Source organism: Tachyglossus aculeatus, chromosome 8 (assembly GCF_015852505.1).
Source record: "Tachyglossus aculeatus isolate mTacAcu1 chromosome 8, mTacAcu1.pri, whole genome shotgun sequence".
In the NCBI taxonomy this organism is placed as follows: Eukaryota; Metazoa; Chordata; class Mammalia; order Monotremata; family Tachyglossidae; genus Tachyglossus; species Tachyglossus aculeatus.
The window spans coordinates 28,300,607-28,314,392 of record NC_052073.1 but is presented as its reverse complement, the minus strand read 5'-3'; the positions used below and the strand labels follow the sequence as shown (position 1 = coordinate 28,314,392).

At 46.3% G+C, this 13,786-nt stretch overlaps 1 protein-coding gene across 2 annotated transcripts in view; it reads left to right on the top strand.

Annotated features, from left to right (window-relative positions):
- Nucleotides 1-13,786, top strand: part of PPP1R16B (protein phosphatase 1 regulatory subunit 16B) — a 150,166-nt gene that overhangs the window by 121,739 nt on the left and 14,641 nt on the right. For both annotated transcript variants that reach the window (XM_038750111.1, XM_038750110.1), the window contains one exon: nucleotides 4,738-4,862. In XM_038750111.1, the coding sequence (XP_038606039.1) occupies nucleotides 4,738-4,862 (125 nt within the window). The remainder of the gene's footprint in view (nucleotides 1-4,737; nucleotides 4,863-13,786) is intronic.

Sequence of the window (13,786 nt, the reverse complement as noted above, 5' to 3'; positions counted from 1 at the left end):
CAAGTGCTCCGGACGTGTGCTCCGGACAAGTGCTCATGGACATGTCAGGTCCATGAGCAGAGTTTCTAGAAGCAGCGTGGCTTAATGGACAGAGCCTGGGCTTGGGAGTCAGAGGCCCTGGTTTCTAATCCCAGCTGTGTGACTTTGAGCAAGTCACTTCACTTCTCTGGGCCTCAGCTACCTCAATCTGTAAAATGGGGATCAAGACAGCGAGCCCCAAGTGGGACAACCTAATAACCTTGTATCTGTCCCAGTGGTTAGAACAGTGCTTGGCACATAGTAAGCGCTTAACAAAAACCAATATTACTGCTCCTCTGCAACCCTTTGAGAAAGTCGTGGGCTACCTCACTGGACTCTGTGCAAAAGCCCTATGCTTTCAAGGCAGTCCTACTTTTTTTAATGGTATTTGTTAATAAGCGGTCTGGCTCAGTGGAAAGAGCACAGGCTTGGGAGTCAGCGGTCATGGGTTCTAATTCTGGCTAAACCACTTATTGGCTGTGTGACTTTGGGCAAGTCACTTCACTTCTCTGTGCCTCAATTATCTCATCTGTAAAATGGGGATTAAGGCTGTGAGCTCCACGTGGGACACCTTGTATCCCCCCAGCACTTAGAACAGTGCTTTGCACTTAGCAATCACTTAACAAGTACCATCATCATTATTATTATAATCATCATCATCATTGTTCTAAGTGCTGGGGTAGATACAAATGAATTAGGTCGGACACAGTCTCTGTCCCACATGGGCTTACAGTCTAAGTAGCAGGGAATACAGGTATAGAATCCCCATTTCCGTCATTCATTCAATCGCATTTATTGACTACTTACTGTGTGCAAAGCACCATACTAAGCGCTTCCACTGTTGAGGAAACTGAGGTACAGAGAAGTGAAATGACCGGCCCAAAGTCACACAACAGGCAAGTGGCAGAGCTGGGACAAGAACCCCAGATCCTCTGGCTCCTGGGCCTGTGCTCTATCCACTGGGCCACACTGCTTTTGGAAGGCATTGACTAAGATTCATTCATTCAATCTTACTGTGTGCAGAGCACTGTACTAAACGCTTGGGAAGTACAAATTGGCAACGCATAGAGACGGTCCGTACCCAACAACGGGCTCACAGTCTAGAAATGAGAAAGCACGAGGCTCGTGGGACTGTTGCAGTGGGTAGATGGAATAACCCACAGTCCCCTTGTTAGAGGGTTGCGTTCTGGGAATGTCAGACACAGAGAAAGGGAGCGAAACTCCTCCGCACCCCTTGGTGCTCTTTCACTTCTAGAGGACTTTTCCAGGGCCACCGTTTTCCCCAGGCTCCACCTGAGGAATTTGAATGTGCTCCTTTAGCTCTTGGCTCACTGGGAACACGGCTGGCTGTGGGCTATTTTGGTGGGACCGATGAACGTTTATTGGCTAGGAATCCTAAATCTGGAGCATCCAGAGCTGACATGAAAATTGGCCTTGGAGGCGGCGGGGGTGCCCTCCCTCCCCCAGCCCTCTTTCCCTCCCACCTCCTCCAGTGCAAATGTTCACCCTGAGAGCAGTCAGAGAAACAATGGGTTAGAACAATGGGTTCCCAGAGCCTGGGAGCAGGCTCCCCGAGGGATTCTGCCAGCTGCCAAAGTCATTCCCTGGCCAAATTCCTCTGGGCATTTTCAACTCCACGTGATGGCCTCGCGTGGCTCCCTCGGAGAGGATCCCAGCCTTCCCCGGCACATGTGCAGCCATCCCCGGGCACACACTCTCTGACCCCGATGGACAGTCGGGCCAAAGAGAAGCTCGTTTGCCAGCAGGAGTTGGATGGAACCAATCCCCGGGCTCCCCCCTGATGAGAGGGGGCAAGGTAGTTCCTTGATTTGGGGTTGGCATTGCCCCCGAAAGAAGTATCGCTCTCTGAACTTTGCCCTCCCCATGGGCCCCAGGCTACTGTTTCACTAGTTCAAGCCCTTCTGCTTTAACTTGCCCCCGTGCTTCTCATCCACGCTGACCTCCCCTGCAGCTGAGAATATAATAATAAAATCATAATTGTGGTATTTGTAAAGTGCTTACTCTGTGCCAAGCCTTGTAATAATAATCATAACTGTGGCATTTGTTAAGTGCTTGCTATGTGCCAAGTAATGTACGAAGCACTGGGGTGGATATAAGCACGTCAGGTTGAACGCAGTCCCTGTACCTCATGGGGCTCGCAGTCTTAATCTCCATTTTACAGATGAGGGAACGGAGGCACAGAGGAGGTACGTGACTTGCCCAGCATCACACAGCAGATAAGGGCATAGCCGGGATTAGAACCCAGGTCCTTCCGATTCCCAGACTCATGCTCTCTCCACTAGGCCATGGATTAAGCGCTAGGTAGATACAAGTTAATAAGGTCAGACACAAAAACGGCTCACAGTCTAAGAGAAAGGGAGAACAAGCATTTTATCCTCATTTTAGAGATGTGGCGCTTGATGCACAGAGAAGTTAATTGATTTTCCCAAGGTCACACAGCAGGCAATTGGCAGAGCCAGAATTAGAATCCAGGTTCTCTGACTCCCTCGCCCGTGCTCTATCTGCTAGGCCACCCTGCTTATCATCTGGCATCCCATGGGGGCTGAGGAGAAATTGGAAAATGTACCCCAGGTGACTCACTGGTAGAGCCGCTATGAACTGAACTAGTGGCTGAAGCGATTCCTGGGTTAAGAGAACAGGCTCAGTTTGGAGTGTTTTGTATCAAGATGTAGATCAGGCAAGTAGCAGGCTGGGGCAGACACCTTGCCAGCCAATCTGGTTCTTCTTGGAAGATCACTGTAGCCTAGTGGATAGACCTTGAGCCTGGGAGTCAGAGAACCTGGATGCGAATCCCGGCTCTGCCATTTGTCTGCTGAGTGACTTGAGACAAGTCACTTCTCTGCCCGAGTTCCCTCATCTGCAGAATGGGATTTCAATACCTGTTCTCCCAGAGCGTAAGCTTGTCATGGGCAGGGAACGCCTCTGCTAATTCCATCGTATTGTACTCTCCCAAAGGCTTAGTATTGTGCTCTGCACATAGTAAGCACTCAATAAATGCCATTGACTGATTGGATTTTGAGTCCCACATGGGACCCGATTATCTTGTCTCTGCCCCACGGTTTAGAACAGTGCTTGGCATACAGTAAACACTTAACAGTAACTATTATTATTATTACTATTATGCCTCAATACTCATATAATAATAATAATTATTATTATTATTATGCCTCCCTGCCTGCCAAAATGGGGATTAAGAATGCAAACCCCATGTGGGACAGGAACTGTCCAAACTCATATCGTAGGACAGTGCCTAGCAATCAATCAATCAATCATATTTATTGAGAGCTTACTGTGTGCAGAGCACTGTACTAAGTGCTTGGGAAGTACAAGTTGGCAACATGTAGAGACAGTCCCTACCCAACAGTGGGCTCACAGTCTAGAGTCTAGCACAGTCTAGCACATAGTAAGCACTTAACCAATACCATAAAAACAAAAATTCAGGGGCCCCATAGACTGAGGAGGAGAGCCCAAGCCGCTGTGACTCAGCCTCTTCGCTGCAGAGCGCAGGCAAATAGAGGGGTTCCCTCCAGCACCAAGCACTTCAGTAAACTGAAGTGACTTGTCCAAAGTCACTCAGCAGACAAATGGCAGAGCCGGGATTAGACACTTCTAGACTGTGAGCCCGTTGTTGGGTAGGGACCGTCTCTATATGTTGCCACCTTGTACTTCCCAAGTGCTTAGTACAGCGCTCTGCACACAGTAAGCGCTCAATAAATATGATTGAATGAATGAATGCTTGGGAGTCTCCGCACAGGGCGAGCGGAAAAGTAGCAGCTCTGCAGACATGAGCTCTGTGACGTCGTAACCCACAGAAAGCTTTCTCCAGTGCTCCAACTCGCACAATGCCGGAACTCTTCCGGACCCAACTCTACCTCCTCGGACCTCGCCCCCTCCTACCTCACCTCCCTTCTTTCCTTCTCCAGCCCAGCCCGCACCCTCCACTCCTCTGCCGCCGCTAACATCTTCACTGTGCCTCGTTCTCTCCTGTCCCGCCGTCGACCCCCGGCCCACGTCCTCCCCCTGGCCTGGAATGCCCTCCCTCCGCATATCCGCCAAGCTAGCTCTTTTCCTCCCTTCAAAGCCCTACTGAGAGCTCACCTCCTCCAGGAGGCCTTCCCACACTGAGCCCCCTCCTTCCTCCCCTCCCCACCTTACTTCCTTCCCCCCCCACAGCACCTGTATATATGTTTGTACAGATTTATTACTCTATCTTGTACATATTTACTATTCTATTTATTTTATTTCATTAATATGTTTTGTTTTTTTGTCTGTCTCCCCCTTCTAGACTGTGAGCCCGCTGTTGGGTAGGGACCGTCTCTATGTGTTGCCAACTTGTACTTCCCAAGCGCTTAGTACAGTGCTCTGCACACAGTAAGCGTTCAATAAATACGATTGAATGAATGAAAGCAACGTGGACTAGTGGTTCTTCCGGGAAGCAGCACGGGCTTGGGAGTCAGGGGACCTGGGTTCCAATCCCAGCTCCGCCAAATCTCTGCTGTGTGACCTTGGGCGAGTCACCCAACTTCTCGGTGCCTCAGTTCCCTCAGCCGTAAAGTGGGCACCAAGATTGTGAGCCCGATGTGGGACATGGACTGTGTTCAACCTGATTAGCGTGGCTCTAAGTACAATGCCTGGCACATAGTTAGTATCTAACCAATACCATTTTATAAAAATGAAATGAACGTATCGCCCTTCCAGGCATCACGCAGGAGAAGATCAACGAGATGCGAGCAGCTCCAGAGCAGCAGATGATCTCCGACATCCACTGTATGATAGCGGCCGGTCAAAACCTGGACTGGACTGATGCCCAGGGGGCCACACTGGTGAGCAGAGTTGCCCCATCCCCTGCCCCTCTACCCCAGATTGGGCTCCCTTTGTCCATAGCAGGCAGGAGGTGGTCTAGGCCGTGTCCTGTGCACACAGTAAGTGCTCAGTAAATATGACTGACTGTGCTAAATATTAGCTAAAGTCATCATATACAGAGATAACTAGTTTTAATCCAGACAATATGGGGAGGGAAGCAGACTTGGGTAGACAAGGTCATTTGTTGGAGCCCCCAACCTGGCTGGGCTATTAATTCTTTCCCGTTCCTCTGTAAGGGAGGATTTTAGAGTTGGACAAACTGGATTGCCACTTCCTTGAGAAGCAGTGTGGCCTAGTGGGAGGGCCACGGGCTTGGGAGTCGGAGGAGCTGGGTTCTAATTCTGCCTCAACCACTTGCCTGCTTTGTGACCTTGGACAAGTCACTTCATTCCCTGGGCCTCAGTTCCCTCATCTGCAAAATGGGGCTTCAATGCCTATTCTCTCTCCTACTTAGACTGTGAGCCCCCCTTGTGGACCTGATTAGCTTGTATCTACCTCAATGCTTAGTACAGTGATTGGCATCCTAGTAAGTGCCTAATAAATGCCATTATTATTATTATCATTATCATTATTTTTATTCATATCCATCCTTGGAAATGTGCAGCATCTTGCACTTCCCTTTTGGAGTTCAGGATGGAATTATCCGTAGAGGGGAAGATATTAAGTTCCCATTTTTGCCTCCCCATTCCCAGGGCAAAGAGGTCAGTGGTCTAATAGCTGATTCAGATAAGATTTCTCTGGTAGAGTATCTATTCAAAATGATGCTTTAATCATTAGTGAACATAAAGTAAGTGCTAAATAGCATTATAATATAATGGTCATGTATATAGTTTGGTTCCTGGTCCAAGAGTCTTCTGAATCTTTATGAACAACTTCAATGCAAGTCTTTCCTCAAATGTAGCTTATAGTTTACTTCTCTTTAGAGAGGAAAAGGTGGAATACAGTTTATTTCTTCAAACTTATTTTTGTGAACTTATGGAAGACTAGGAGGGCACACTTACCCAGCCTGCTCCATTTTCAGCAATCAGGGAAAAAGTATTAACTGATGAGGCTAATGATGTTTAAAGGTAAGGTATATATCTTGTATCATGTTTTCCTCCTCTGATTTCTTTGATTTACCATCCTCTTTGCAGTGTTAGATTACTCCCTCAAGACTCAAATTCTGAGAAACTAATGTGGTGAAAAGCCAAAGTGTATAATTTGTTCCTTTCTATAAATAGGATGATGTATCTATTTTAGCTCTGAGGTTATCTATAACTATAAGCAGACCCTCCCTTCCCCTGTAGGGGTTTCTTTATCAACAGCGTAACCATCAGTCAGATTGTCCCTGCTGACAATTTGGGGATGCCCCAAAATATTAATAAGAAAACCTCCCAAACAACGTGCTAGGAATCGTTCCAAATGCAAGAGGCATTGGAGCCTGTGACTTTTCATTTTGAGATGAGATGGCACAGTAATATCTCGTTTTGATATTTCCAGAGTGCTTTCACATACGTTATCCCATTTAATCCTCACAGTGCCTTTATGAGGAGGAGACAGGTGTTAGTATCTCTGTTCTACACCTGAGGAAACTGAGACCCAGTGAAGTTAAGTGACTTGTCCGAGGTCCCACAGCAGAGCAGCTGCAGAACTGGGACTAGAATCCAATTATGCTCTTTCCACTAGACCACACTGCCCACATTGCACAAGAAACAAGGACCATCTATTCAGTGCAACTTGCATCTTTATGGGTGTTTGGGGTTTTTTATGGTTCTTATTAAGCACTTACTACGTGCTAGACACTGTACTAAGCACTGGGGTTGATACACTTTAATCAGGTTGGACATAGTCTCTATGGGGCTTACAGTTTTAATCCCCATTTTACAGATGAAGTAACAGAGGCACAGAGGGGTTAAGTGACTCTCCCAAGGTCACACAGCAGACAGGTGATGGAAGAAGGATTAGAACCCAGGTCCTTTAGACTCCCAGATCCAGGCTCTGTCCACTGGACCATGCTGCACTTCAGTTTTCTGGTACAGGTTATCAGCTCTGAACCTCAATTCACCCCCTTAGTTTCCAAATTGTCACGTTGTTAGCCTTCAGACTGTTTGCCTGACGCGTACTGATTGGCACATGACAGTCAACTTAATTGGTGTTCTCTCCTCAGTCAATCCAGATGATATTTTTTCCCCCTCACAAGAAATGATATTTGTGGGAGCAAAGAACTGAAACACATGCTCATGATTTCCCTTTCGTTCATTCTGTTTTCAGAGGAATTCAGGCTAAACTTGGAGACTTTTCTTCCATTAAGCAGCTATTTGTTTCTTAATCAGGAGAACCTAAGTAACTGATTGACTGTGAATAATACAGAGATGCGCAGTCCCATGTTGGTGCCAGAATTGCAGGGTTTTAGCTTCAAATGGAAAAATGAATCTATGCACTTATCCCATTTCCCATGGTCTGTTTTAAAACCCCTCATCCCTTCTGTTCCTTTTCTTTGGTCCTGAAATTTAAAGGTATAGGAAGGCTTTTCGCTGGGCATTTTCCTCCTGTGAGAGTTCGAGCATCTTTGTGTGTAGATGCTAGCTGGCTTATGGGTGAACTCAAAGGCTGTAAACCCTAGGAGCCTGATGTTGTGTTACGTGATCCAGAGACCTGCTGCTGTGCAGATTTCTGAACGAAAGGCGACTTGATGGAGATTTTCCCTGGACTGGGTTTTCCCTTGAATTTTTGGAGAACAGCACCTCATCGAAAGCTCTCATCAACCAAAATAGGCCTTCCCCGACTAAGTCCTCCTTTCCTCTTCTTCCACGCCCTTCTGCATCACCCTGACTAGCTCCCTTTATTCATCCCCCTGCCCAGCCCCTCAGCACTTAAGTACAGATCTATAATTTTATTTATTTATATTAATGTGTGTCTCCCCCTCTAGACTGTAAGCTCATTCTGGGCAGGGAATGTATCTGTTATGTTGTTATATCATACTCTCCCAGGCACTTAGTGCAATGCTCTGCACCCAGCAAGTGCTCAATAAATACCATTGACTGACTAGATGCGTTTCAACAATTAACACACCTATCAGTTGTCTAATGCAATAGAACAGGGAAATGCCTCCAGGTTATTTTTGGTAATTTTTTTTATTGTCTTTGTTAAGCATTTACTGTGTGCCAGGCACTGTACTAAGTGCTGGAGTATATAGATACAAGCTAATCAGGTTGGACCCAGTCCCTGCCCCACAGTCTTACAGTCTTATTCCCCATTTTACAGATAAGGGAACTGAGGCCCAGAAAAGTGAAGTGACTCACCCCAGGTCACACAGCAGAGAAGTGGCGGAGCTGGGATTAGAACCCAGGGCCTTCTGACTCCAAGGCCTGCGGTCTATCCACTAGACCACACTGCTTCTCATTAGAGTATGGTGTCCTGGGGTGTGGATCAACTCAATGAAGCTCAGTTATGCTGGTCCTCAGAGCGGTGACTAGCCAATACCCAGATCAGCTTCTTGGCCAGGTTGAAGATTAGGCTTTTTTTATTTTTGGTTTGTTTATCAGTTCTTGACCTCCTCCTCATTATGACCATTTCCCAAGCATCCAGGGTTCCGTCTGCAGAGAGGTCGATATTTGAACGTTTCAGAGAAAACTTAATTCTTCCTCTACACAGCTCAGTTCTTTGCTTTACATTTATCTAGTTAAACCTCATTAATCCAAAATCAAGGGCCCTCCCCCAGCAAAAGACTTGGAAAGGACCAAGTTCCTATGACCTGATTTTGTTAACGATGGATAAACCCGTTGGCAGGAAAGGAGCAATTACTTTAAAGTTCTGCATATTTTGGAATGAACTGTCATTGGGTTGATGAGGTTTTACAGAACACCACGTTGGATACTATAGGGATCGTCTCTGTGGCTTCAGCTGGAATTAGCTTGGGCCCATAGCTTGACGCTTGAAAATATTTGCTGAAATGCAATTGCAAGAATGATTTCTGATGCTGTTCCCCTCCACAGAAATGTCTGCCTTTTTGGTTTAGCATTTTCTCCCAGCTTCGGGGCTGTAATTAGATTTCCTTCAGAGAGGCAGTGGCTTGGTAATTCAGTCCCCTGTAAGCATCCGCAGCATAAGGTTCCCAGAAATATAGTTTCCAGGCTGCACAGGAGCCAAGTCAGCCACGGAACTGAAAAATCTAAACTAAACAGAATGCTTACTGTGTGAGTCCTCAGAACTCTGCCTTGGGGTTTCTCGAGGAGCCTTTTGTTTTTGTTGGTGGTGCAATTGCACTTCATCATCATTGCGAGGTGTTGATTGTGTTCTCTTTGCTATTAAAGGCACATCTCTCCAAGAGGCCTTCCCAGACTAAGTCCTCCTTTCCTCTTCTCCCACTCCCTTCTGCATCGCCCTGATTTGCTCCCTTTATTCATCCCCTTGCCCAGCCCCTCCGCACTTATGTACAGATCTGTAGTTTTATTTATATGAATGCGTCTCCCACTCTGGACTGTAAGCTCATTCTGGGCAGGGAATGTATCTGTTATGTTGTTGTACTCTCTCAAGCAGTCAGCTGTGTGACTTTGGGCAAGTCACTTAACTTCTCTGTGCCTCAGTTACCTCCACTGTTGGGTAGGGACTGTCTCTATATGTTGCCAACTTGTACTTCCCAAGCGCTTAGTACAGTGCTCTGTGCACAGTAAGCGCTCAATAAATATGATTGATTGATTGATTGACTGTGAGCCCCTCATGGGACAACCTGATCACCTTGTAACCTCCCCAGCGCTTAGAACAGTGCTTTGCACATAGTAAACGCTTAATAAATGCCATTATTATTATTAGTAGTAGTAGTACAATGCTGTGCACCCAGTAAGCGCTCTATAAATACCACTGCCTGACTAGATGTTACAACAATTAATTGAAAAGAGCCTTGAGAGAACCCAGAGGAGGACTTGGTTTAACTAAATAAATGGCTGTGGTGTCAGCGTGAATTATCAATCAGTAGTATTCGTTGAGCGCTAACTGGGTAGATGGCACTGTACTCAGCGCTCCATACTAAGCGCTCAGAAGAGTAGGATCATTTATTCTCATCCTCAACACTTGTATTCAGTTTTGCATTCAGCTAATTTTCTCCACTATTCTATTTATAAATATTTTAGGTCTGTCTCCCCCGGTAGAGTGTAAGTTCCTTGGGAACAGATTAAGGTGTCACTTTTGTTTTTCATTGCCCAAGTGCTTGCTGCAGAAAAGGGCACTGATCTGCTTGCCTTGTTTCTACCGCAGTGTTAAGTACAGTGCTTGGCCCATAGTGCGTAACAAAATTCTACAATTATTAAATGGTACTACTATTAATAGACCTTATCCCTGTCTTCAGGGAGTTTACAATCTAGTGGGGGAGATAGACACTGAAATAAGTTAGAGATAGAAGAAAGGTAAAGGAATTATGTACTTGTTAGTGCTTGAAAAGGATAGGTAGGGAGGTTGGGAATGCTTGGGAGACACAAAAATGTTGAAATGGCATTTGCGGAATATAACCTGTGGAGATTCTAAATTTGTATGGAAAGGGCTCCCAGAAATGTGGTTTCTGAAGAACTTCGAAGGTGAGGGGAGATGCGGCCGCAGTGTCGCTCTGTGGCTAGAGCATGGCCTTGGGGTCGGAAGGACCTGGGTTCTAACTAATCCTGTTCGCTGTGTGACCTTGGGCAAGACAATTCACTTCTCTGGGCCTCAGATAACTCATCTGTAAAGTAGGGATTAAGAGTGTGAGTTCCGTGTAGGCCAGAGACTCTGTCCAACCAGATTAACTTGTATCTACCCCAGTGCTTTGAACAGTGCTTGGCACATTGTAAGCGCTTAACAAGTTCCGTAATTATTATTATTATTGTATGACAGGAGAGGGAGTTCCAGGCATAAAAAAAGGAGGCCCAGCAAGTAGGTTAGCTTCAGAAGAACCAAGAATGGGGACTGGGATGATGTGGGAGGAGAGAGTGGATGAGTAGAAGGGAGAGAGCTGGCTTGAGGGCTTTGAAGCCAATAGCTGTGTCAGAAGTTTCTGTAAGGTGCAGACAGGAATGGGTAACAGGTTAACACATTTGAGGAGTGGGGAGAGAGTGCAGAATGCTGTTGGAGAAAAATGATCATGTCAGCAGAATAAAATACGGACCGGAGAGTGGCAAGTCTGGGGCCATGGAGATCAGTGAGGAGGCTGAAGTCCTATCCCGCCTCGACTTCTGCAAGTGCCTGCACCAATAATAATAGCTGTGGTATTTGTTAAGCACAGTACTAAGTGCCAAGGTAGACAGAAGAGAATCTTTATGGGGCTCACAGTCTAAGCAAGCAGGAGAAACGGTATTGAATCTCCAGTGTGATGGCCGTTCGGATGGAGAGGAAAGGGGTGGATCTCAGAAGTAGTGTGGAGAAACACTGACAGGATTTGGTGACAGACTAATAGCGAGGGAGGAGTCATGGATAACGCGAGGCTGAAGGCTTCAGAAACGGGAAGGATGGTGGTAGTGTCAACTGTGAGGGGAAAGTTAGGTGGAGGAGAGGATTTTGGAGGGAAGAGGAATTCACTTGTGGACATATTGAGCTTGAGGTGCCAATGGGACTTCCAAGTTGAGTTCTGGAGCTGGGGAGAAATGTGATGTTGCAGAGGAGAGAGATCAGGGCTAAGGAAGTAGATTTGGAACATCAACAAGCCCGAATTGGCCATGGTGACCTGTTTGAAGGGACTGGATTAGTAAAGTGAACTCAGGTGGCATTAGGCTTGTTTAGACTGGTGGAATTTTGCACAAGATTTGCGAATCTTAGCCCGCTCTTGAGTCTTACGTATGAGATTGCAATCTTGCACAAAATGTGTCTGCTCCTGCCTTTTCTGCAGTGTGGCACATTGGAACCACTCCTACAGGGCAGCAGAAGTGCCGCACTGTTGAAATGTTCATGTCAGGAGGGACCTGAAACCTTTATTCAGCTGTACCAAACTCCCTGAAATGCTCAGATTTTTCTGGACCATCATTTATGTGCCAGAATTGAAGGGCAGAGGGGCTTCTGCCTCTGTCGCCTGGTTGAAACCTCATCAGACTGGAAATTCTTTTGCGGGCAGCATTCCCTTTCTCCCTCTGATGATTAAGGGAGAAGCCACCACAATGCTACGTCTTAGTGGCAGAGAATAATTTTTGGTAACTAAGAGTTTCCTAGTGCCCTTATTCCTTGCTTTCCCCATTCTGAGCTAGACATATCTTCCATTGCCCAAGCACATTTGGTAGGCTTGGCCAGGAAGAGAAGTTGCTGCTGTTTTTGTTTTTTTTTTTAGATGGAAGAGCAATCAGTCAATCAACGGTGTTTATTGAGCACTTCCTCTGGGCTTATCACTGTACTGAACACTTGGGGAAATACAAGTCCATAGAGTTGATAGAAATGATCCCTGCCCACAGGGAACTTGCAGTCTACAGGGGGAGATGTTTTAAAATAAATTACAGATAGGGGAAATAGTACGGTATAAGCATATGTACATAATTGCCAAGGGGCTTGGGTATCAAAATGCTAAAGTAGTACGTCCTTGATGAAGAAGGAAGGGTGGGTAGGGGAAATGAGGGCTCAGAGAAGAGCATTTAAGGAACGGCTTAAACCAGGGAAAGTTTTAGAAATAACTTTCATAACATCTATTTTCAGTAGACACCAGAGTATCAGACAGAAGGTGGTCTGAAACACCCTGCTCACTAATGGTTCTCTGGAATACCCCACACTTCCCATTTTGTTCTAGGGCTGGGAACTTTTTTCTTAAAGAGTCTTTAAGATTCACTCAATTCCTTCATACATTTTCAAAAACTTCCACCCCTGCTCCTAGCTTAGCCAATGGGCCAGTGCTGTCATATCCTCACATAACTCTGAATGAGAGAACCTATATAAGATGCTCTGGACTCCCAGGAAGAAAGACGATAGGCTGAAGATGTTGGCAATGCTGATGTTTTTTCCTAACGCTTCAGCATTTAGCATTAGCCCTCCCAGTCTGGGCATTGCTTGGTGCATAGTAAGCGCTTAACAAATACCATAATTATTATTATTACCATAATTATTATCCATGAGGGTTCTCCTGGCCGATGTATGGTCTCTGTTCATTCAGTCAATCGTATTTATTGAGCGCTTACTGTGTGCAGAGCACTGTACAAAGCACTTGGGAAGTACAAGTTGGTACCATATAAACCCTGTTAAGCCCTTGCACTGTGCCAGGCACTGGGGTAAGATACAGTACAATCAGACATAATCCCTGCCCCATGTGGGGCTTGCTAACAGGCTTATTTCTGAGGTCTTCCTGTAGTTCCCATGCTGCTTATAATCAATATCAGTGTTATTTATTGAGTACTTCCTATACTAAGCACTTGGGAGAGTTGGTAGACACAATCCCTGCCCACAGCGAGTTTGTGGTCTCGAGTTTTATAAGACATTAGGATATTCGAATGGAGAAATGGAGCCTCTTCCACCCGGTAACAGCTCTCAGAAGATGAACACTCAGTGACTGTCTTGCATCTGGTCCCTTTCTTGTTAAGTGCTCACTATGTGCCAGGCACTGTTCTAAGAGCTGCGGGGGAATAGGAGTAATCAGGTTGAACACAGTCCTTGTCCCACACGGGGCCCACAGTCTTAATCTCCATTTTACAGATGAGGTAACTGAGGCCCAGAGAAGTGAAGTGGCTTGCCCAAGGGGACGCAGCAGACCAGTGGCAGAGTGGGATTAGAACCCAGGCCCTTCTGACTCCCAGGACCGTGCTCTGTCCACTAGACCACACTGCTTCTCCGCGGGAACTTGCGAATGGTCAATCACTCTTATTATGAACAGCTTCGTTCTAAACCTGGGGAGCAGGGTTAGGACCCCTGAAGTGGCTTCGCTGAGCAGTTGACCCTCCCACCACCTGAGCTTAACCAGCAGCTCTGCTCT